Source organism: Thermobia domestica, chromosome 5 (assembly GCF_964235325.1).
Source record: "Thermobia domestica chromosome 5, izTheDome1.hap1.1, whole genome shotgun sequence".
Lineage (NCBI taxonomy): Eukaryota > Metazoa > Arthropoda > Insecta > Zygentoma > Lepismatidae > Thermobia > Thermobia domestica.
Genome location: NC_137458.1, coordinates 310,925,631 through 310,950,473, shown reverse-complemented (window position 1 = coordinate 310,950,473; position 24,843 = coordinate 310,925,631). Strand labels below are relative to the sequence as shown.

At 35.9% G+C, this 24,843-nt stretch overlaps 1 protein-coding gene across 1 annotated transcript in view; it reads left to right on the top strand.

Annotated features, from left to right (window-relative positions):
- The first annotated feature begins 932 nt into the window (after window positions 1–932).
- LOC145686780 (BTB/POZ domain-containing protein 6-like) overlaps window positions 933–24,843 on the top strand; it is a 70,228-nt gene continuing 46,317 nt past the window's right edge. Inside the window, exons 1-2 of the mRNA XM_081760438.1 lie at window positions 933–1,093; window positions 7,846–7,978. Coding sequence (XP_081616564.1) covers window positions 7,856–7,978 — 123 coding nt within the window. The 5' untranslated portion in view covers window positions 933–1,093; window positions 7,846–7,855. The remainder of the gene's footprint in view (window positions 1,094–7,845; window positions 7,979–24,843) is intronic.

Here is a 24,843-nt window from a genome sequence, read left to right as displayed (position 1 = left end):
GCTAGCCACCGTCAGAGTCTCCGTTGCCCGTGAAGATGTTAACGGATTGACTTCATTAACGAACTCGGCCGATATAGTTGCAGCAATAAAAGCTACAAATCCTTTATTATAGGCAACACACATTGCTTTGTTGTTGTGCAGGTGGCATACAACCTAGGAATTTTATAAATTTTAAACGGGACATAAGTAGCCATCGTTAGAGCTATCGTTACCCATTAACATGTTAAAATATTAACTCCATTGGGCCGAGATAATTGCAGCAATAAAAGCTGCATATTCTTTTATCATAGGCAACCAACATTGCTGTGCTGTTTTGTAAGTTGCATAGAACGTAGGAGTTGTTATACATTTTAAACGTTATGTGGTAACGAAATCGGCTGAGATAATAATTCTATCTATCTATTGCGAAAAAAAATTCAAACCGTCGATTCCATTCAAGAGTTATCGTTTGGAGTAACAGACGTACTAATATTAAAATATTATAAGTTCCACTTCCGTGATCTTAATAAGCTAAAGCCATTTTGCTGTGTTGTTTGATCACATAAGTAGTTACAAAAGCATTTCTTTATTGCAAGTCAAGGCCTTAGCCCTTTGACCATTCTCTAAAAATGCGCTTTTTCGTAGAAATTGTGATGCAGTTTACTTATAAAGTATACGATTCTTCCACTTTCTCATTCTTACGAGTTCCAACCTTGGATAATGAACGATATTTATATAAAGATTTCCAAATCACAATGAACACAACAAAATGTTTATTTTCGGGAAACAACTTCCCTGTGCCGCCTACGTCCTCTACATGTTCTGACTCACACATATACAGCATATGCTATTACTATTGCTATGTGTCATGTGTATGTGTGTGAGAACGAGTTGAGTTCTGCTTTGGCACCGTTCCTGTATGTTCACTTGGTGGCGTTCGGGGGACACGGTTACTATACTTAGCTGCATTGCCCGTACGAGCGTTTTGTCCGTCTCCTCGCGTTTCGTGCACGTGGGGTCCGTAGCAGAAGATCGTAGTGCTAAGAACTGGGAGGAAGTCAAATCGGGTTCGGGGCGGCGAGCGCGTTTCTTCCGCCAAAAAAAAAATATCTAGGTAAGTCATCCACAATCATTTCTTTTCATACAGAAAAAAATTTCAACATACTTAAGCAGAATTTTCTTTAACTTGCTTATACATTAGACAATTACCTGTATCTATAGTATTGTGATGGTATAAAAAATATATGAAGGTGTGTATGTGCGCTTATTTTGTTGAAGTTCGAACCGAGAAGCATGCTTCGCAGTGTCGCCTTAATCCAAAGGTAGAACTGGTTCGTCCCACTTTCCGAGCATCTGCTGCAATTCAATGCTATGGTATCTAGGAAGTGTTGGACGCCATTATTAGCTATTTTAGGCAACGTTACACGAGCTTCAAATTACGTCATATTTCCCTCCCCCTTCCCCTCCTACTCTCACGTACCCTTCATTCCTACCTTGGATTCTCTACTCCCACGTACTCCAACTTTGAAATCAGCTGATGTTTACGTATGCTGTTTTTTTTTTCGGATGTTTTCATGTTTACATGTATGTCTTATGAAGTATAGCATCGTTGAATATCATCAAATATTTTAACATGTTGTTCTTACATTCAGCGAGAAAGATAAATTCTTCAAGAAACTCGCTTTAATTTTTGCAGAATCTTGTTAAGATTGGAAGACTGAAAATTTTACTCAGAATTTCTTGCAACGTTACCCGTGAAGATGTTAAATAATTGATTCCATCAACACATTGGACCGAGATAATTGCAGCAATAAAAGCTACAAATGTTTATTATATGCAACCAACATTACTTTGATGTTTTGCAGGTTGCATACAAGCTAGGAATTGTGGAACAAAAGTGTAAAGATCCTTGGCTCCATTTTAGATCACGTTAATTTATGATGGATAAGATCTAATCTACGAATTTTCTCGCTGATTTTCCCGTGTTTTTTAACTTCCTATTTTCTTGATTTTACTAGTTTCTCATTGTCACTCAGATGTGTTTAAGTGTGCTTGGGTGATCAGTCTTCTCTGGTTATGTGTCATAATTGTTGGACCAGGAACAGCTTACTGACTCTACACAGAACTAATAAATTACTGTGAGACTTCTGATTTACCACACGCCTACCATCGGAAGCACACACCGAAACACCGAAAAAATCTTCTTTCGTGATGCACAAGCAACGTTTTTCATTTCTTTACAGTAATGAAATGATAATTGATTAGACGGGGAGGCCAGGGTGACGACAAGAAAAGTAATGGGCAATTGTGGATCATGAAGTTAGAAACTGGCGATCGTAACTTGAACCAAGACTATGTTAGGCATATCATGAGTTTACTATAAACTTTGAAAAATATGTAAATAATATCTTAAATTATTTTTGTCATTCAAAAGAAAATCGGGGGCTTAGAACCTTGGCTCCAGGTTGGATCCACTACCAGTAATGGAAATCCTAAGCCATCTTTAAAATTTTGGGCATTGAAAAAAAAAAGACATTTAAATTTGTTCGCCACTAAATTTATATACACGAGAGAAAACATTTCTAATCAAGATTTTACCATGATGAGATGAGTTATTAGAGATCAGAATCATTAAGAAAGTTTAGAAGTTGATATTGCTTTTGTGGATGATATATGCCAGGACATTAAGAGGGGTCTGGGAATGAGTACACATTTTAATAAACAACAAAAAGTGGGGATTACCAAAACGTGGTATGTTCTGTTGATCGAAAGTTATGTGACAGAAATTGACAAAAATACCAGTCTTTTGTCCTGGTAACAGGTATGTCACAAATAAGAGCTTAAAAATTCTTTGTCACATCTTTACATCCCTCGTCCCCGTTCCCCTATCACAAAAATTCGATCCATAAATAAGTGCGGTAGTTAAACTAAAAATTTTGTTTCTTGATATATTGAATCACGTGAAGGAAATTCTTGTTAAGAAAAAATGGAAAACAAATCTTTCAGTTTTACGTCCCACGCTTATGCCGGATAGGCTAAAGGAAACGGTGATGATGAGAATGAATTAAATGGTAGAATGCAGAAAGTGGGAAGAAACAGGAGAACCACGAGAAAACCTACGCAGACGGTGTTTGTCTATCACAAAGTTCACTTGGCGGGAGCAGGGTTTGAACCCGGGACCCCATGCAGCAGAGGTGAACGCTCTACCACTGAACCCCGTAGGCCCGAAATTCTTGTTAGTTCTAAAGGTTACTTCTATTACAACTTTAGACACAAAGCTTATACCTAGGTAGTTTAAATCTTGCATGGGTCTTTAATGATTGCACATGTTATTTGTTATGAAGTATACAAAAATACAAACTTCTCATCATTTATCTTAGTGCATAACGGATTGAATTCATTAACGAACTCCGTCGAAATAATTGCAGCAATATAAGAGACTTATCCTTTTATTATAGGCAACCAACATTACTTTGATGTTGTGTAGGTTGCATACAACCTAGGAAATTTTATACTTTTTAAACGGAAGATGGGTAGCAACCGTTAAAATTACCGTTAAGATATTAACGGATTATCAACCGCTTAGTACTTTATAAATGTTTGTTATTGATAGTACTGTGCGCGTTAAGAATTTATTATAGGAAATAGAGGAAAAAGAATACATTTTGTGCACACTTTAAGATAAATATTATAGTGTCTAACTTATTTACAAGTAATATAAAGTGATGTACACTGTAATTTGAACATACAGGATTTTAAAATAAATAAAATATTAACATATCACGTAGGCCTAATTATTTAAGGGATGCACGGTGGCTCAGTAGTAGAGCACTTACCTTTGGTGTGTGGGGGTCCCTGGTTCGATTCCCGGCCAAGTAGATTTATGGATTACAAGACCGTGCACACGGGTTTTCTCAACGTACTCCCGTTTCCTCCCACATTCTTATTCCACTAAGTCATCCACTATCATTCTCTGATTATAATAATCGTCTCCCTTAGTCTAATAGGCATAATTGTGTGACATTAATCTCAAAGATTTCATTTCATTTCCTAATTATTAAAAAAAAAAAATATTTTACTGCTGATTGTTGAATGGTTGCACAAATATGGAAAGTTAAGATAAAAGAGTCAAAACTTACCAGTTTTAGTCCTGGTAGATCACTGCTGGGCATGTGCACGGAAACAGGGACAAAAATTCATGAAAGAAATATAGTTATAATTTTTAGTCAAGTTGTTCTTTTGATAAAAAATGTAGTTGTATGTAGCTGGCATCATTAATTGTTTTTTCAGAGAATAACTATTTTCTTATTTTTTCCGTAGGTTACCTTTAATGTTGATTATGCTATACAAGCTTTGTTTATTATTACATAGGTCTTATTTTTTTTCTATCGGTATTCGAAGTAAAATTTCATATAACTGATGAAACCTTTTCTGAAAGTAAAGTTCAATGTTCAACTTAATTAAACTATACTTTTTTCAAGTTATTATAAATGTATGTTGCTTATACTTAATAATAAAAGATCGTTGACAAATGTAACGTGAGTTACCCGACTCTGTGCATATTCCACTAAAATAATTAGACATAAAATGTAAATAAAAAATAATATTTTTGCCATAATTAAATTATGTGTGTTCCTATCTTACATAGTAATTACATGCACATAGCTATGCTAGGACAAAAGAAAATGTACTGAAAAATCACAGGTTTTGAATGTAGGGAAAAAATTTGTAACGTGAGTTACTATAGTATTTTCTTTTCTCCTAGCTTTTGCTATATCATATAATATGACGATATTTGGTAATTATTTGTATAAATATGACAGCTTTCCTTTTTTTAAATAAAGCGGAGCTTTTAAGTTTATTTGTGGTTAGTATTCTTCAAAATATACGTCATTACGTAACGTGAGTTACCATGAATATACCCTGCTTCTCCTTGTCAAAGTATCCTTTTTATGACTACACTAGAACTCGAGTGTAGATTGTTTAAAAAAAAAGCCTTGTTTTATTACGGAGATCATTATTGTTGTTAATTACGCCGATAGGATGGAGCTTGGACAGTGGTGCGCCAGATATCGGTAATCTACCGTATTTCACTATTTGATTATTTTATGATTTCAGTTCTTCCTAGTTATACATAAAGATCTTATAATAGTAAAGTTGCTAGTATAATATAATAATTAATTTAAGATCAGGTATAGTTAACCTCTATTTTTACACATCAATGTTTTGACATTTGCATATTAATTCCTATCATATGGTGCACGAATTCTTCAGTTTCTTTGATCTAATTATCAAGGCAGACACGAAAAGCTGCTCAAATATAAATATATTCAGTACAATCATAGTTCATTTCAGTTACATTTTTACTAAACAATCTATTTATTCAGGAATAATAATGAGTGATTAGATTCAAGTGAGATAACATTTGATTTTATTCGATTGTAATAACAAATCATCTCGTTTAAATCTAATAAATCTTTTTAGGGAAACGAAATTATAATAATTGTTTTCCCTAAGTGTGATAAAACAACTTATTATTCAACTTTGTCCTGGAATATGCTATAAGGAAAATCAAAGATAACAACCAGGGCCTAGATTTGAAAGATATTCACCAGGTTATGACATATGCTGATGACGTAAATTTAATAGGGGATGATAGGAGAACAATAGCAAGAAATGCAGAGATCTTATTAAACGCTTGCAGGGACATGGGTTTAGAAGGAAATGCAGAGAAAACTAAATACATGGAAGTGCTTCGGAACCGTAATACAGCAAGTTATGAATGCGTTAAAATATTAAATAATACTAAAAGCAGGGAATTCGTGTTACTATTCGGTTCAAATCTCTTGTCGTCGCGAATTCTGTCGAGGAATTTGAAGCTTAAAATATATAAAACGATAATCATGCCTGTTGTTCTATATGGTTGCAAAACATAGTCGCTTACTCTGAGAAAAGAACATAGACTGAAAGTATTTGAGAACAAGATCCTGAGACGAATATTCGGACCCAAGAGGAACGAGAATGGGGAATGGCGGAAACTTTATAACGAGGAACTACATAATTTATACGGTTTACCAAACATTGTTAAGGTCATCAAGTCTAGGAGGCTTAGATGAGCGGGTCATGTAGCTAGAATGGAAGAAAATAGAAACGCTTTCAAAGTCTTGACTGGAAAACCAATCGGAAAACGACCATTAGGAAGACCTAGGCGCAGATGGCAGGACAGTATTAAGATGGATCTCGCAGAGATAGGAATACAAAGTAGAAACTTGATCCAGTTGCCTAAGGATAGAAGTCAGTAGAGAGCTTTTGTGAACGCGGCATTGGACCTCCGGGTTCCATAGGCCATAAAGTGAGGGAGTGAGTGAAGTGTGATAAAACAACCGGCTTCAAAAGTGAGAAATAACTGACTTTGTTCAAATGTAATAAAATATTTTACACCTTAACAATTAGTTTCGTTCAAATATAATAACCAACTTTAATAACAACTGATTTCGTTAATATGTAAATGTCAATTTTATCCTTTAACAACTGGCTTCGTTTAAATATTATTCCTTAACAACTAACTACGTTCAAAAGTGATTCGTCAACAATTGGTTTTGTTCACATGGAAAAATGAGCAAATCTTATAGATTACAATGTTATCTCTAATCAAATCTCACGTACACACTTCAACAGATATTTGTAAAGTTGCATGTGTGTACTAAAAGAAATATTTTTTTCTTCATTTGAAGATGGGTTAGCTGCAGAAGGCGACGCCTTCTCTAGGGCCAGTGTCATTTGTTGTGTCGTTTTAAGAGTTCTATATATGAAACACCCAATATTTAATTGCAAAAGCTAAAAATAATTTATATAAAAACCGATTTTACCATTCACGATACTCAATAAAAAATAGTAATGTTTAGACTCTTTTGGGGTATATCAGATCACAAGTAACCCATCATGCAAAATGTAGAGTACTTCTTTTTTGTTTCTATTAATACAATGATAGTTCATTGTATAGTATGATGGTAGACAAGGAAACAGCACCATCTACTGACTGTCTTTAAATTTAGAGAGGAACAAGTCACGAATGGGGGCTGTAAGACCCTTCGGAGTAGTTAATGGTTAAATAGAAGTTATTTAATCTATACTAACTGTATGCATCCCAGCCCCCTCTTGAAGCTCAAACTTGATGTTTGACGTTCGGATTACAATACGAAACAAACTCAAATATGGAAATCATTATTAATCAAATCAACACAATTTTCTTATTTTAAGTTCCTTCCTACGTAGCACACGGACATCCACCGGATGTCCGAGACTAGTCCGCAATGGACAACGGGACATCCCGGGAAATCAGAATTTCCTCGCGGGAGATCCATAGAACCTTCGCGGAATTTCCACATGTCCGCTAAAATCCAGGGAAACGGGATATTCAACGGGGCCTTAAAGGGATGTCCACTGGTAAATTGTGGGATAATGTGGTCCTAGGCATGTCCGGCGTGGGATTTCCCTAGCATCTCCTGTCCCATCCGGAACGTCCCGTTTATGTCCTACATGGAAATCCTTTAGGACGTCCTATGCAGGAACGTCCATGGGATATCTACTCATTGTCCCGATAATCCGGGTTATCTATATGAGATAATTAGGATCAAAATGGAACGTCCTAGGGACGTCATGTGCTATGTGGATTATTTTCACAAACTACATATGAATAATTTTTAAGCATGACCTACATGAATAATGTTTAAGTAGCGTAGGTACTATAATAATAATAATAATAATAATAATAATAATAATAATAATAATAATAATAATAATAATAATAATAATAATAATAATAATAATAATAATAATAATAATCTTTTATAACTTTCGTTGTAGGTTTTAAGTAATGGAAGAATCGGAAGAAAACCGCTTACTAGGTACACGAAAGGCCGACAGGTGGCAGTTTTTACTCGAATCGTGTCTGTGGAGCGACTGTGATTTTCTAGTTGGCTGTGAACATGATCAAAGGGTAACGTATATTAAATTATCTTTTGTTACCACACTTTATACGATATTATTAGGACTTTTGAGTATTCACTAGAGTAACGATTTATAATGCTCATATTTTGGTCATTGTACAGACGTGTTCAAATTATTAGACTCAACATTCAATTTCTGAATATTTTACTGTTCTTACAACATTACCTGAGAAAATGCGTTCGAACTTAGTCTAAATTACTACTTTGTAACTCTGTTCTAATTTCCAGTGGGTGTGGCATATGCTTTTTTAATATCAATAAAACAAATGCGTACGTAACATTCAAATATAATTACTATAAAGTGTGTATATCCAAATTGGAAACAAAAAGTAAAATGGAATACTTATAGAAAATTATCTCGCACACAAAGATTAATATTTTTTATGAAATCCCTTATTCTTTTATTAAGTCTTTTATCCTTTGCGGCATTCTATGTATGAGTTTAGCACATCTTGCCTTCAATTCAGCATCGTGATACCATAAATTGTTGATCTCCTTGATCAATTGAAGTTTGGTTTTAATGTGCTTCTTCTCTAGCTTTTCTTTCATGACAAGTTTTAAATCAGGTTCATATCAGGATTAGTGTGTGGCCACGGAAGAACACTCATTTCGTTGTCCTCGAAGAATTTTGTCACAGCTTTGGCACGGTGGCATGGGGCTCTATCATGTATAAAGATGGATTGTACGTCATCAAACTAGAGTGCAGTTTGGGAAAGCAGTTCTTCTTGAAGAACTTGTAGGTATTGGTCGTGTTTCATTAACAGGGATTATATAAGAATCAAATATTTTTTAAGGAAAAGTCAGAATATCCATAGATTCAGTATCCTTGGTGTTCAATTGTTTTAAGAATAATGGCTGGTTGATGAATTTCATTAAGAAGGTATAGAAGTCGCAGGGACGGCAAAGCGATGAAAATTAATGTAATGGCAGATAGAATTGTTCAGATAGTTTCTAAGGTTTGTCCTTCTAGCAAGTTGCGGTTAATATATGTATTTGAGAGGTTAATAGATATCTTACAAGTACTGTAATTATAGTCACAAAAGGTATTGTGTGATCGTCAAAGAGTACTCTTTGTTCTATGACTGGTGAGGTAGCATCTTGGAGACTAGCACATTTCAAATGGACATTTATCAGAAAGATGAGTATCATCTTATATTTGGGGCTTAGGCCCAATGCACTTATCTGCCATCTTAGAAGTTTGTTAGTATGAGAAGTTCTGCATAACTATGTTCTGCAGGTGGTAGATTTTGGAATTATTCTAGAGATGTTGTTTGTTGGGCTGAGAAGATTACTGGCCGAACACTAGCAAGGGCTTCTCATATAATAATTACGAGCCCTAAAACGGCGAGGAAGGAAAGGAATGAATCTACACTTGATACTATAATTTATGTAGTGTAGGCGTCATGTTAGTCTGAGTATCGACGAGGTATACCTTTTAGACGAAGGAAATGTTGGGGAAAGACTGTAATGTTTACTCTTATAAATATTGCTAGGAATTGAATTTTCAGTCATGTTGATTTATTGTTGTTCCTCTGAATAGAGGGAATCAGTGGATAATGCCTGTTATGATGACAAATACAGCTCTTATAGATAGAACATGGTGAAAATGTGGCAAGAGTAAAATTGGTTCTAGCAGAGTGACACCGCTTTCCCCATAAATAAATTAGCTACACATCATAACTTTGTGATGTAAAACTGAAAAATTTAATTTCATTTTCTCTATAAGCAAAAGTGAAACAATTAAGAAAGTTATGAGAGCTAGTGCGGATTAATTGGTGGTGTTTTAAATTGACTCTCTGATATTGAATATGTATGTGTAAACTTCTCCCGCCAACTTCTGTTCAACGCTCTCTCCATAAATAAGCCTGAACACATTTTAAAGAATGGACATAGCGAACGAATTGAATAAATTATAACCTAATTATTTGTTGTGGTTTGCATTGACTGCAGCAGTGAATGTGCAAGACTCCATGACCCCACCAACAAGCGTTAGAAGCACTATCTATAAACAATCTTGAATAAATGATGGGATATAGTGTATAAATCGAACCACCGCCCGCTGGAGTCATTCATCTAGCGAGAGGAGAGACTCCAGCGGGCGGTGAATCGAACAAATGGTGATTTACTATTTATTATTGATTTATTATGATTTAGTGACGTTTGCTGTGATTCTTTGAATTTCCACCATTAAATTCTATCGTTATCCAACTTTTACTCTATTGCGCGATACGTTTGATAATACCCATGACAAAGTATTTTACGTACTGAACAAATTGGAACCAGTTATTACCAGTGACGTAACTATGGGGGGGGGGACAAACGGATCTTGTGCCCCGGGCGCTGGATTGGAAAGGCGCAAAATTAGGCAAATATTTGGGTGAGCGTTTTGGTTTGGTTGGTCGGGGGGGGGCGCTGAGGTGAGTTCTCACCACAGGCGACAACTAGCGTGGTCGCGTCGCTGCGAGTCACGTTGTATTTATTTTGTGAAGTCTCCTACAGTTATTTCAGGAGAGACGGGGAGTTTGCTCGCCCCCTGTACATTTACGATTCACTGTAAGCTATATCCCAATATAAGTATGAACAAATTATGGGACGTGATGGACAAATTGGAACAAATTACGGTATTCCTATTTAATGAGGTTTCATACTTTTTTTTGGGGGGGGGGTATTGTAATTTACAATTTTGTCCTAGTTCCAAACGTACTCGCAATATCCTAATATAAAGGTGAACAAATTATGGCATATAGTCAACAAACTGGAATAATTTACAATTGTATTTTTAGCACTGGTTTGGATTGACTCTCTGACATTGAGCATGTCAGTATGAAGTTACCCCCACCTTGTTTGGATATTTCTCTTCATAAATAGGTGTCAACAGGTTACGGAACATAGTGAACAAATTGGAACAAAATTTGACCTAACTACTGGTGATGGTTTCTGGTTTTGATTGATTCTGTGACATTAATCTTCTTAACCCTTTTAGAATTTCTACTTTTTGAGTTAAGTTTTAGACTTTCACTCAAACAGCTACTGCTTCCTTACTATTTATCGTATGATCATGGTTCATACCTCGTTTCTTTCAGGATAGAGCATACTTCTCAACGGTACCACTCCCTATCCGTATCATACACCAGAAACGGGAAAATGGAAGAAACCAGGAGATTTTTCGAAGTATTTTTTTTTCTAAATTTTTGCGCCCCTCTGGCTCGGACCTGTGTTCACGTAGGGATATGAATTATTATTCTTTTTTAAAAAAAAATACGTTGTTATATTCACAATACATGCGCAAAATTTCAATTTTGTATCTTGAAAACTAAGGATTCGGGAGAAATTTTTGAGTCTCAATATGGGCTTTATATATATATATATATATATATATATATATATATATATATATATATATATATAAAATTTATTGCGTCATTACTATTTAGTCTAAAGTCATTGTTCAAACGCCACTTTCTTCAGTATAACAAACCCTTTCCAACGGTACCACTCACATGTCCGTATCGTACATCTGAACCGGAAAAGTCGAGAAAAACCGGATTTTTCTGAAAAAATCACCTCTTCAGAACACTTGCGCCCCTCGGGCCCGGACCCGGTTTCACATAGGGATCTCAAAAAATTGAGATATATCCAAATATACACACAATCCGTATGCAAGGTTTTAATCTGATATCTTGAAAACTAAAGGCATGAAAGATTTTTGAAATTTGCCTTAAGAAAATAAAAGAAAAAGTCATGCCCCTCCATCCCCACTTAACGCCGTCAAGTTTACCATTCGGTTCCAAAACGCATCTGGGGCGTTCCTTGGTCCATCCTTGACTTGACAAATAAAAGAAACCCGGCTTAAATACCTGTTATAAGACCTAAATAAGCGGTCAAAGACGATACTCCGCCATGGTAACAAAAGTTACCAAAAATCCTAAAGGGGTTAAGTAAGCGGGAACAAATCATGGACATAGTGAACATGTTGGAACAAATTAGGACATAATTGTTGGTAGTGTTTACTTCTTAAATGTTAAGTGTGATGCGGTAAACTTCAAATAGCCCATTTTCGGAGAGGAAACATAGTTGCCACACAAAAGAAAGTAGATTACATTTTCAAGCACAAATTATAGTGATCGTAAGGAGTCGTGAAGCTTGACCTAGATTTACCAATTTCACCACCCAATAGGACGCGAGAGTGCGTTCTGGTCGTCAACCATGAGATTTTACCACTGTCGACTGTTGTGCTATACGGAGGACACGTCCTGAGGCTGTAGTGTTATCGGATTGCAGCTAAGTTTTAATTTTGTTGTTATTGCTATTGTCGTAATTTTATAATTTGCTATTATTATTTTTACTATTTAAAATTGTCAGTGTTCGTGCTATAATTCTTAAAGTGTTTTATTTATTTATTTATTGCTCCTTTGCCATACTTTCTAACTTTGACAACGTTGTTGGTACACATCTACTGTTTTTCAAGTGTGCATTCGGAAGACAGCTCCTCGAATCGTACCGAATTTTTCCGACACATCACACGTGACGCAAAGCAGTTCTATCATTCGTGTGTAACCCGGACTTCACGACTCGTCGTGGTCACTATAGTCCCAAGGAATATCCTAATATTTTTCAATAATACCGGAAGTACAAACAAACAAGCGTGTTAGAGTCAGTTGCTAACCTCCCACGCTATTGAGTATTAGTACGCCGAGTGTTAAAACTCAAGTTTAGTCATGAAACGTATATGTCAACAGGACCGGGAATATATAGAGGCAGCGTCAAACGTGTTACTTGTCCTTATTTATTTTCCAATATTCCGCACAAATATTAGTTTTTCCGTGTGAAGATGGACTTTCTTGCCAGAAAAATTGTGTTGCTGAACACTTAAAATTATATGCCAGTAGTCAAACTCCCTCTATAAAAATTGTTGCGGAAGTACTTTAGGATTCTGAAATACGGATATTTGGATAGGGCACATATTAGTTCCGAAGTGAAGTCTTGACCCGACTACGGTAGGTTCCATATTATTGGAGCTATGGGCCTTTAAAATTCTTTTTTTTTTTTTTCATGTTTTCTGCACCCTGTAACACCGAATTAACGGATTTCTGCACCCAGGTTGGTTTATACTTTTTGTCTTATCTTGGTGTCAGCAATCATCTCCCAAACGTTGTCGATTTCAGTGGCGTATTTAGGGGGGCTTCCGGGCTTAAGCCCCTCCGAAATCTTACTATAGTAAAGTATATGAAATATCTTGCAGAATTTTCACATTTTCAGGCAAAGCTCCCCGAAAGTTAGCAAAGCACCCCCGAAACAAAATCGTAAATACGCCACTGTCGATGTTGTTTTGAAACAAGATGTATATTTGTCCAGTATACAAATTGACACCATTGGCTTGGTAACTTCTAAGTATCTGTAACGAAGAGATCTTTGGATATTTAGATTTTTTATTACATATTCTAAGGGAGAAAGAGAAAATTCAAAGGGTAAAAAGTTGTTTAAAACATTTGTCAAAAACAGAGCATCTCAAGAACTATTCATATTACGAGGACGGAATTCGATGTGTAACTCACTTTTAAAAACAAATGAAGATACCCGTATGACTTACAATCTGGAGTAAATATTGTGGGGATGGGAAGGGGGTGACTTGTGAAAATAATTGTTAACAACTGATATCAATGTCTAATTAATCCATTTTAATACCCCATCAACAAGATATTATGATAAATTGAATTCTTTCCACATTAAGATATTTATACAAAAGTCCTGATATGATATGAACTTTGGATCTTGAACCTTGTCCCTCCCTTGATGAAATTCTGTGTACGCCACTGGCCAGAATGAGCTCTAATAATATATTCTAAATAAAGATCATTTCACAGAATGATACGTGAAGTGGAACAAGAATCTTTGATACTTCCTGATTCGTATATCTTATGAGAGTCTTAACTATTCACACACACACACACACTCTTATACACACATAGTGAGTAAAACACATCCAAGAAACGTCATCCCACTTTTTTTTTCTTAATAGTATGTTTTGAATGTAACACAGTATGTGAGAGGCTTTCTGGTAGCTGACGTGCAGCTACGAACTGTTCGTTGAAGGAATTAATTTCGTGCGCCTTGCAGCGGTGAGAGAGAGTTTGAAGAGTCTCTGAGAAAAATCTTGGAAAGGAGACGATGTTTGGGTTGGAAGGTGTCCAGTAACCCAATAAGAGAGCGCAATATGGAAAGATACGGAAAATGGAATTAAGGGTGGAAGCATTCAGGGAGCCAAGCAACATGAAATTTAAAACACGTTTGTGACGGCAAATTATCGTATCTTTAGAAAATTTCAACCACGGCACTTTTAATCCTAATTAATTATAATTGGCCGTACCAAATACACTCTCAGCGTTATTTGAGTTATCCTGCGTGCATGTTTCGTTTAGTCAGGCTTCATTTAGTATCCATTACTGTATTTAAATAGTCCATTTAATCATATATATATATATGCCTCCCAAAAACATTCAATCTTCATATTTGTAGTTGGGTATGAATTATGCTACTTTAAAAAAATGGGTTACTTTCACGTCCGTAATATACTTCCTAGCAATGGTGTATTTAAGATTTTGTTTCGGGAGGAGGTATGCGCAACATGGGGAAGCAGGGGGTAATTATCTCCCTGAGTTTGAGAATTAAATATATTTCAATTTATGCATAAATTGAAGTTTTAATGGCAAGAATTGCAGACTGGTGAATCTTATGTGATATGATAATTTAGCACACAAAAATTTAGCAGTGAATCTAACCTTTTATTCTATTCTTAGAAGAAAAACGAAGGTATTATTTCGGAACAAAGAGCACAAGAAAATGCAAAGTTAATGAAATTCTTAGAAATGGTAAAAAGAATTATTGTTGTACGTGGAATGCGAAAACTAACAAATTTGTTTCGGGTCGCAGGGGCTTGAGTCCGATAGTCCCCCACTGCTTCCCAGAAAAAAAAGACCACATTAAATTATCTTAAAACGTATATTTTTATATAGAACCCCTATCATTTTTTGCTGTGTAGAAGAAACAATCATTATATAGCAATTACAAAAATCGATTAAAAGTGATACCCTGAGATACATTCATTATCAGTTTAAAGTACTCTGTTGAGATAAACTGATCTTCAATAGCCAGTAAAATTATCTATAATTACTAGTAATCTGTTGAGATAACTCATTTTGAATTACAAGCAAATGTTGAGATAAACCATTTCCAATTACAAGAAATTTGCTAAAATAAACCCATCTTCAATTACTAGTAATCTATTTAGACAAAACCTATCTTCAATTACAAATAATCTGTAGATGTTAAACATGTCTCCAATTACCAGTAAGATATTAAACTCATATTCAGTTAACAAGAGGTATTGAGATAAGCCAATCTTCAACTACAAGTATTCTGTTGACATGGACCCATCTCCAATTACAAGTAATTACTGTGAAAACCCCATGTTCAATTACAAGTGACCTGCTGTGATAAATTCATCTTTAGTTACAGGTCATTTGTGCAGATAAACCCATCTTCAACATCAAGTAATGGATTGAGATAAACCGACCTTCAATTTGAGGTAATGAATTGAGATAAACCGATCTTCAATTTCAAGTAATGGATTGATATAAACCAAGCTTAAATTTCAAGTAATGAGTTGATATAAAGCAACCTTCAATTTCAAGTAATGAATTGAGATAACCCATCTTCAATTTCAAGTAATGGATTGATATAAACCAACCTTCAATTTCAAGTAATGAACTGATATAAACCAACCTTCAATTTCAGCTAATAGATAGTAACCAACCTTGAATTATAAGTAATGGATTGATATAAACCAACCTTCAATTTCAAATAATGAGTTAAGATAACGCACATTCAATTTCAAGTAATGGATTGATATAAACCCATCTTCAATTTCAAGTAATGAATTGAGATAACCCATCTTCAATTTCAAGTAATGAGTTGATATAAACCAACCTTCAATTTCAAGTAATGAATTGATATAAACCAACCTTCAATTTCAGCTAATAGATAGTAACCAACCTTGAATTATAAGTAATGGATTGATATAAACCAACCTTCAATTTCAAATAATGAGTTAAGATAACGCACATTCAATTTCAAGTAATAGATTGATATAAAGCCACCTTCAATTTCAAGTAATGGATTGATATAAACCAATCTTCAATTGTAAGTAATGGATTGATATAAACCATCCTTCAATTACGTATCACTCTGTCTGGAGATTGTAATTTTTGTATGTCATAGACATTCTCCGTACAAACTTCGTGTTCATACGTCCACCACTAGTACCGGTACCAACTATTCTGATAACAGTTCGCATATACTGCAACAGCATGGTACGAGGTCTACCCCTTAACTGATGTTGGATACGAACAACGAACGATTGATCGCGGTTAAGCAGAAATCAGATATCTATATACAGAGTGCTTCAAAACAACACCGACAAAGTTTGGGAGGTGATTCCTGACACCAAGATAAGACAAAAACTGTAGACCAACCTGGGTGCACAAATGCTGCCTTTCGGAGTTATAGGCTGCCGAAAACATGAAAAAATTAACTTCTCCAAAAGTATGGGACCTATCGTAGTAGGGTCAATACGTCACTTAGGAACTAGTAGGTATATGTGCCTTATCCAAATAGGCAAGTTTCAGAATCCACAATTTTTATAGTGGTAGTTGGTGAGGACTTCAAATTATATCCCCGTAGCCAAACTCCCTCTATAAAAATTGTTGCGTGAGTACCTTAAGATTCTGAAACATGGATTTTTGGATAGGGCACATATTAGTTCCTTAGTAAATTCTTGACCCGGCTATGGTAGGTCCCACAGTTTTGGACTTATGGACGTTCAAAGTTCATATTTTCATGTTTTCGGCAGCCTATAACTCCGAAAGGAAGCATCTGTGCACCCAGGTTGATTTATACTTTTTGTCTTATCTTGGTGTCAGGAATCACCTCCCAAACGTTGTCGATGTTGTTTTGAAACACCCTGTAGACATGTTCTCTCCATCCAGTCATGACTGAATTCTACTATGAATATGAGCCAAATCAAGTACTTGAAGACGACAAATAGGCCTACAAACTTTATTGGGATTGAGAAATGAAAACAGATGAAACTGTACCTGCCAATACTGGTACCTAAATATCATCAATTAAATGAACCAAGAAACAATTCTCATTGATATAGTAGAGTCATATGCTCATAACACGAGAACATTTAATACAACAGTTGGCGAATATAAAGGTGCCGTAACTTATCGGGGCAGTGAGAGTAACTGCCCACCCCGAAATAAGCTCCTTGCGATTCGAGTAGCCCACTTCAAGTTGAAATGTAATGAACCATGGAATAGTTCCTCATATAAAAAGAACTTTTAAATGAAACAAAGCTGCTCTCAGTCCATTTCAGTAAAATATCTACTATTAGTTATCCCAGAAATAATATAGCTATATTTCTTAAGGTTTTGAGCTATGTCAAATATTGTAAAACAAATTTAGACAGTGAAGCATGGTTTAAATAATACTTTTGATGAAGTGGATAGTTTCAAATATCTAGGATCAGTATTAAAAGAGGAGAATTGTATTCACGGAGAAATTAAGTGTCGACTAAAAACATTGAATTCGTGTTACTATTCGGTTCAAAATCTCTTGTCATCGCGAATTCTGTCGAGGAATTTGAAGCTTAAAATATACAAAACGATAATCATGCCTGTTGTTCTGTATGGTTGCGAAACATTGTCACTTACTCTGAGAGAAGAACATAGACTGAAAGTATTTGAGAACAAGATCCTGAGACGAATATTCGGACCCAAGAGGAACTGGAATGGAGAATGGCGGAAACTTCATAACGAGAAACTACATAATTTATACGGTTTACCCAACATTGTTTGGGTCGTCAAGTCTAGGTGGCTTAGGTGGGCGGGTCATGTAGCTAGGATGGAAGAAAGTAGAAACGCTTTCAAAGTCTTGACTGGAAGACCAATCGGAAAACGACCATTAGGAAGACCTAGGCGCAGATGGGAGGACAATATTAAGATGGATCTCGCAGAGATAGGAATACAAAGTAGAAACTGGATGCAGTTAGCTAAGGATAGAAGTCAGTGGAGAGCTTTTGTGAACGCGGCATTGAACCTCCGGGTTCCATAGGCCATAGAGTTAGTTAGTTAATTAGTTAGTTAGTTAGTGAAGCATGGTATGAGCTCACCATTCCATTTTCAAAAGAACTTAAATTAATTTTTAATTGCTGCTCCTGGCCCATCATTACAATAAAATTTATTTTCCTAAGATAAAAGATAAATATACTCTGGGCCCCATTTCATTAAACCACTCACTGGGGCCCTTTGAATTAATAAAAATTATTACTAAGGTTTTAAATCCTAGAGGCGGCAAATTAAATGTTTCATATTTTTCTAGGGGGGGTCAAATATTAATACGTTCTTTCCTAGGAAAACTTCCAAGTTATGGCACTGCTTGGTAGACAAAGTCAAAAGAAATTTAAATGTCGAAAAGTTACAGTAAGACGAATTATTATGGAAACCAGTAAGTAGGATTCTTCTGGCAACCCTGACGGTTACATATTGTTTTAACCTAGAACGCAGATATAAGAAGCATTGAAATGTTCAAAAGAAGTTGTCAAGAAAGTAAATAAGGTCGTGCATACAAAAATCTAACAAGTTTTTTTTCTTTCTTTATAACTCTAAAATTAGGTTTTTACAAAAAGGAGCCAAAATAAAAAGTCTTGTGGTTTTAAAGAAAGAAAAAAAGCTGTCTTTATTTTATTTTTGAGTTAACGAAAACTCAGGCCGCAAGCTATAATAATAGTTTAGTCACCATAGGCTATCATATAATGATTCTTCCTTTTTTTTCTTTACTTCTCTGTTTTGGGTTTCTTAAAGGCACATTAACATGGATTGTGTGTGAGGGTTTTCTGTTGAGCCGATGCCAAGTAGCTCATGAAAAATGCTAGCACAGTCTCCCGTCAGAAGAATGTTAACTGTACTCTGGTAGGATTTAAGTCGAAGCAAAATAGCTTAAAAACATTCAGTATAGTTAATGTCCTGCACCACACACATGCAAAACAGATACACATATGTCGGGAGAGGATGATCCTTTTACTACATGAGACTTCAAGTTTTAGTAGCGCATTGATATCTTTTTTGCACATGTTTCTGCTTAGGTCCACAATCAATTTCATTGAACTCTTGTTTTTTTTCTGGCAGTTGGCCATTAAGGAGGACCGCATAAGTTGCTATATCTGTCCTATTAATAATTACTTCTTGATGTTCATCAGTAGCAATTCACGATTTTAAAGGATCCGTCTTGTTAACATTACAAGAAATAAGTTTTTTTTATTATTATTTCTTATATCGGTGGAGTATGCAAAATGAAAATTTGTACGGACGTGGATTTAGAAGTAAACGCAGAGAAAACTAAATACATGGAAGTTCGTCGGGATCGTAATACGGCAAATTATGGACGAGTTAAAAGATCAAATAATACTTTTGATAAAGTGTATACTTTCAAATATCTAAGATCAATATTAACAGACGAAAACCATATTCACGAAGAAATTAAATGTCGATTAAAAGAAGGAAATTCGTGTTATTATTCAGTTCAAAATCTCTTGTTGCCGCGAATTATGTCGAGGAATTTGAAGCTTAAATCATATAAAACGATAATCATGCCTGTTGTTCTGTATGGTTGCAAAACATGGTCGCTTACTTTGAGAGAAGAACGTAGACTGAAAGTATTTGAGAACAAGATCCCGAGACGAATATTCGGACTCAAGAGGAACGGGAATGGGGAATGTTGGAAACTTCATAACGAGGAACTACATAATTTATACGGTTTAGCAAACATTGATAGGGTCACCAAGTCTAGGAGGCTCAGGTGGGCAGGTCATATAACCAGGATGGAAGAAAGTAGGAACGCTTTCAAAGTCTTAATTGGAAGACCGTTCGGAAAACGACCGTTAGGAAGACCTAGATGCGGATGGGAAGATAATATTAAAGTGGATCTCTCAGAAATAGGAATACAAAGTAGAAACTGAATCCAGTTGGCTAAAGGTAGAAGTCAATGGAGAGCTTTTGTGAACGTGGTATTGAACCTCTGGGTTCCATAGGCCATAGAGGTAGGTATGTCAATTAGTTCTTTGTTAAAATTTTCTCTTTTAAATGTGGTTCGCCACTAAAACAATTGTGAGTTATCCTCTCATCTTGATTCTCAAAAAGCGCTCCCTCATGGATAAGCACTTATCGCACGCGCCTTTGGCGTGGGACACCCGGATTCGATTCCTAGCGGGAGCTTATGTGGTTGGGATTCCATTTTAAGCTGTAGGTCGATGTCTCGCAGGCCTTGGCTGCTGAAAGGGGCCCTAAGCTAAAAAATCAAATCAAATCGATTCTTAAAAAGATCTTCTAGTCTCGTTCTGTAATAAACTTTACGCCCTGTTTTTTTTTTCCTTAATTGCAGTTAGAAGTTACCAGAATACATACATATCTAGAGAGGTTCACGAAGGGAACATAAGATTTAAGGAAACATTTATTGATGATTATATCGCGTAATTACGCTCTTCATTGTGTTCTTAGAATAGCTTCTTCAATTTATACTTTGTATAATATGAATTATGAAATACTAAAACAATATTTGAAACCTAAATAATACTTGGGTTAACTAGTATTGCTCACGGGACGCGTAAAGTTTCTCATCTCGTCTCGTAAATAACATGAGAAATATCCCGTCTCGTGTGCAACACTACTTTGTACTTTTCGCCAACATTGTTTTACATGATTTCTATATGTCGTCATCACCTTGGACAATCTTCCTTGCGATGTATCCACCACAATTGCGTCAACTATCCGAGTACTCTGGTCTCTTCGAAACTCAGAGATATCTCTCATTTTGCCACTACCTAGTTGCTTCAACACTCGTCTCCGTCCTACCCCACGTGCCATACATCTAACGTACCAATAACAACGGCGAGGCGCTCTATACATATCCACACTTTGCTACCTCACACATCTTACATGATGCAAACTGCATGTGTTGTGCATTATTTTGATTACGATTTGTATTATATGAAATGGATTAGCTGGCAAGTTTCATTTTACGGTAACCAAGCGGACTAACGGATTTCACTGTACCGCAACCAGACGGACTGACAAGTTTCATTTTACTGTACTCAAACGGCCCGACAAGTTTCATTTCATGGTAACAAACGGACTGACAAATTTCCTTTTACGGTAACCAAATGGACTGACAAATTTCCTTTTACGGTAATCAAATGGACTGACAAATTTCATTTTACGGTAACCAAATGGACTGGCAAGTTTCATTTTACGGTAACAAAATGGACTAACAAGTTTCATTTTACGGTAACCAAATGAACTGACAAGTTTCATTTTACGGTAACCAAATGGACTAACAAGTTTCGTTTTACGGTAACCAAACGGACTGACAAGTTCCATTTTACTGTAGTCAAATGGGCTGACAAGTTTCATTTCATGGTAACCAACAGACCGACAAATTTCATTTTACGGTAACCAAACGGACTGACAAATCTCATTTTATGTGACGAAACAGACTTAAAAATTTCATTTTACGGTAGACAAGTTGCATTTTACGGTAACCTAACGCCTACGACTAGAGATTGGACGAGTTGGACTGTTAGCAACAGTGAACTTGTCTTGAACAGCAGCTTAGGTTGAGGTGAAGCAATAGTTGTCTCACCTTTTATTATAAAGCGAGCTTATGACCAGTGCTCGAATCGGATATAGGATTTTTTAAAAAAATGATAATAAATTCATGCATACGGTAACAAGACGATGGTCTATTCCAGACATAATAGTTTTGAGCTTGGATCGTATGCTGAGCATTTCTTAATGTAAAGTAGGGATAAAAGTTTAGAGGAGAATTAAGGAAAATACATACGTTAGTACTATCCTGCCTTTTTGTGGAAATCTGAAGAAAAAAAAAGAAACAGGATCACTACCTGCTGAAATTCAAAGCAGGTACTTTCCTACTTCAAGACATGAACTTGAACATAAATACACATTGTCGTGACCGTTGTATGATTTTAAAATTATTTGGCCTTTTATTGCCATGGAGAACTCAATGTTAATATTTGTACTACCCGCTAATACTGTCGTTAATTTGTTGAACGGAATTCCGGGTTTGATTTCTGTTTGAAAAACTTTGAAAAATTTGAACTCATTACAGTGGTTTGGATTCCATCTAAACCTGTAGGTTCATGTCTCATACAGTCTTGGTGCTGAAAGGGACGGTAAACTCCATTTTAACCCAGAAATTAAGCAAAACGGGTAACAGCAATAGTACATTCATCTCTGGTCGCTTGTTTTGTTCTCGATCAAGTTAGCATTAAAAGTAGCACGGTGGCTTAGCCCTCCGCTAGTGGCTAGTGCGTGGACCTATGGTGTACGTGGTGCAGGTGGTAGAGCCTTTGGAATTTTAACCGTCTTGGATATGTTTGTGTTCATGTCTCAGTCCACTTTACTAACGGTTTAAAAAATACCTGTATGAGGAAACTCAGGTGTTTAGGAAATTGAGGAATGATCGATTGATCTGTAAAAAACTGGTAGAGCACTTACCTCTAGAGTGTGGGGTCTCTTCTTCGATTCCTGACCAAGAGAGTTTGTCGTGCGCAACGTCATGTCAATGGGCTTTTGTAGAGGTACTCTCATTTCTTTCCACATTCTCATTCCGCCGATTTTTCCATTATCATTCACTTGTCTTAATTATCCATCTCCCTTAGCCCAAAGGGCATAATCGTGGGACGTTAAACTAAAAGATTTAATTTAATTTACATTAAAAAATTAAGAGATACCACGTTTATAAGTTCCTTCTGGTCGTTCCAGCTTACTTACGTACATTATTAGAATCTCACAGTGAGGCTCATAAAATTGTAATGTAGTGTGTCAGTAAGATTGTAATGTAGTACGTGCATCCGTCCGTTACTCCACACGATAATCGTGTTCCTTTCGCGGCTGAGAAATTAGCGTACGCACCTTTGGCGTGGGTGACCCGGGTTCGATTTCCGGCAAGTGAAATCAGTTAGAGCTTTCAAAGGTGGCTACACGAATGTTTGTGATCAGGAACGAAGTAGGGCGACTTTCTGTCATTACTGAAGACTTGCTGCAGAAAGTTGACCATCGTGAGGCCATATTTAAAAAGCTCTAAACTATTTTTGTACAATCCATCACTCAAAATGTTTTCTCCAAACACTTCACTAATCTAGCTATAAATTACACCCACTTTCACGCTTTTTGCATAAAGAAAAGGAATCATAGCGAGCAAATGCGCCGATCCTGGGGACCAAGGGGCTCGGGCCCCCCAAAAGCTGATGTGGGCCCCCTATTGTATTTATGAATATACAATATTTGGTATAATTTGTCTTAAAATCTTTATATATATATATACCTTCTGCATCTGAATGGGCCCCCAAATTTACAGAGAAATCGGCACCCTTGATAGCGAGTATTTTACTGTTGGCGGGATTCTCGATCCGTAAAGGCAATTTAACTATTCACGATGCTGACCGCAGAGCTGCATTGGCCAAATTTCAAAACGATGCTTACTTTAAAAAAATACCTACCCCTCGTATAACAAGCAACAGTGTCTCATGTACACTCATGTCCAAAATTATTGTCGCATGTCTATAAATGTGTTGTAGGAATATATTTTGATAACGAATTCGCCAGGTATTTCTTACAATGTTAGTATGTGTATAACTAGCAAAGACATGTATGTGGCAAATTTCATGTCAAAAGAGCAGTAAATAAGAACAATATAACGAAAATAAAACTTTCTTGTCCATTTGACAACATTTTGTTTTACTCATTCTAATTTTCGTATTTATAATTCTTTTCCTATGAAATTTGCCTCAAATATACATTTCCCGATTATACACATAGTATCAGTATTAAAAGTATCCTGCAAAAACATTATCAAATTATATTGTTACAAGAAGACAGTAGTAGATATGCGACTATTATTTTGGACATGAGTGTACATCAAGTGGAGAAGTTTGCTTTGTAGAGTAGGATATTTTCCCAGTTTTTACTTAAACCGGAAGTGGTAGTACGAGATTTATGCCACTTCTTGATTTAGTGGAGTGCAGATGGAATATATTCTTGAGACGCTTAATTCATTACAGAAAACAGCTTCTTGCTATCTGTTACCATTTTCATTCTATAAGAATAAACTTGAAAACTAAAATTGATTAATTTATCCAATTTCCGGTTTGAAAACCAGGCTAAAAGAGAAATTAGTACATATTCTTAGAACGCAAAATTAGACCTATAAAATCGCTTTTTACTATCTTTTAGCGTTTTTGCTCTATGTAGGTCAATATTGAAACCAAAAGTCGTAGTGGATTACAACAATTTTCCGTTTTAGTAGAAACTTAAGGATATATATATATATAATATTGTTGAGGTGCTTAATCGATGGCCAGAAACCGATTCTCTGTATCTATTATCGTTTCTGCTCTATAGCAATCAACGTTTAAACCGGAAGTGATTGATTTTCTGCCACTTCCGGTTTTTAGAGATTATAGATAGAAATGAAATTAAATCTTTTACGTCCCACAGTTTTGCCGATTATTCTAAAGAAGACGGTGATGATGAGAGATGAGTGAAATGGTGGAATGAAGAAAGTGGGAGGAAACGGGAGAACCCCCAGAAAACCCACGAGCACGGTGTTTGTCCACCACAAAGTCCACACGGCGCGAACTGGGATCTAATTAGGGACCCCAAGCACCGGAGGTGAACGCTCTACCACTGAGCCACCGCACTCTCAGAGTATGGATAGA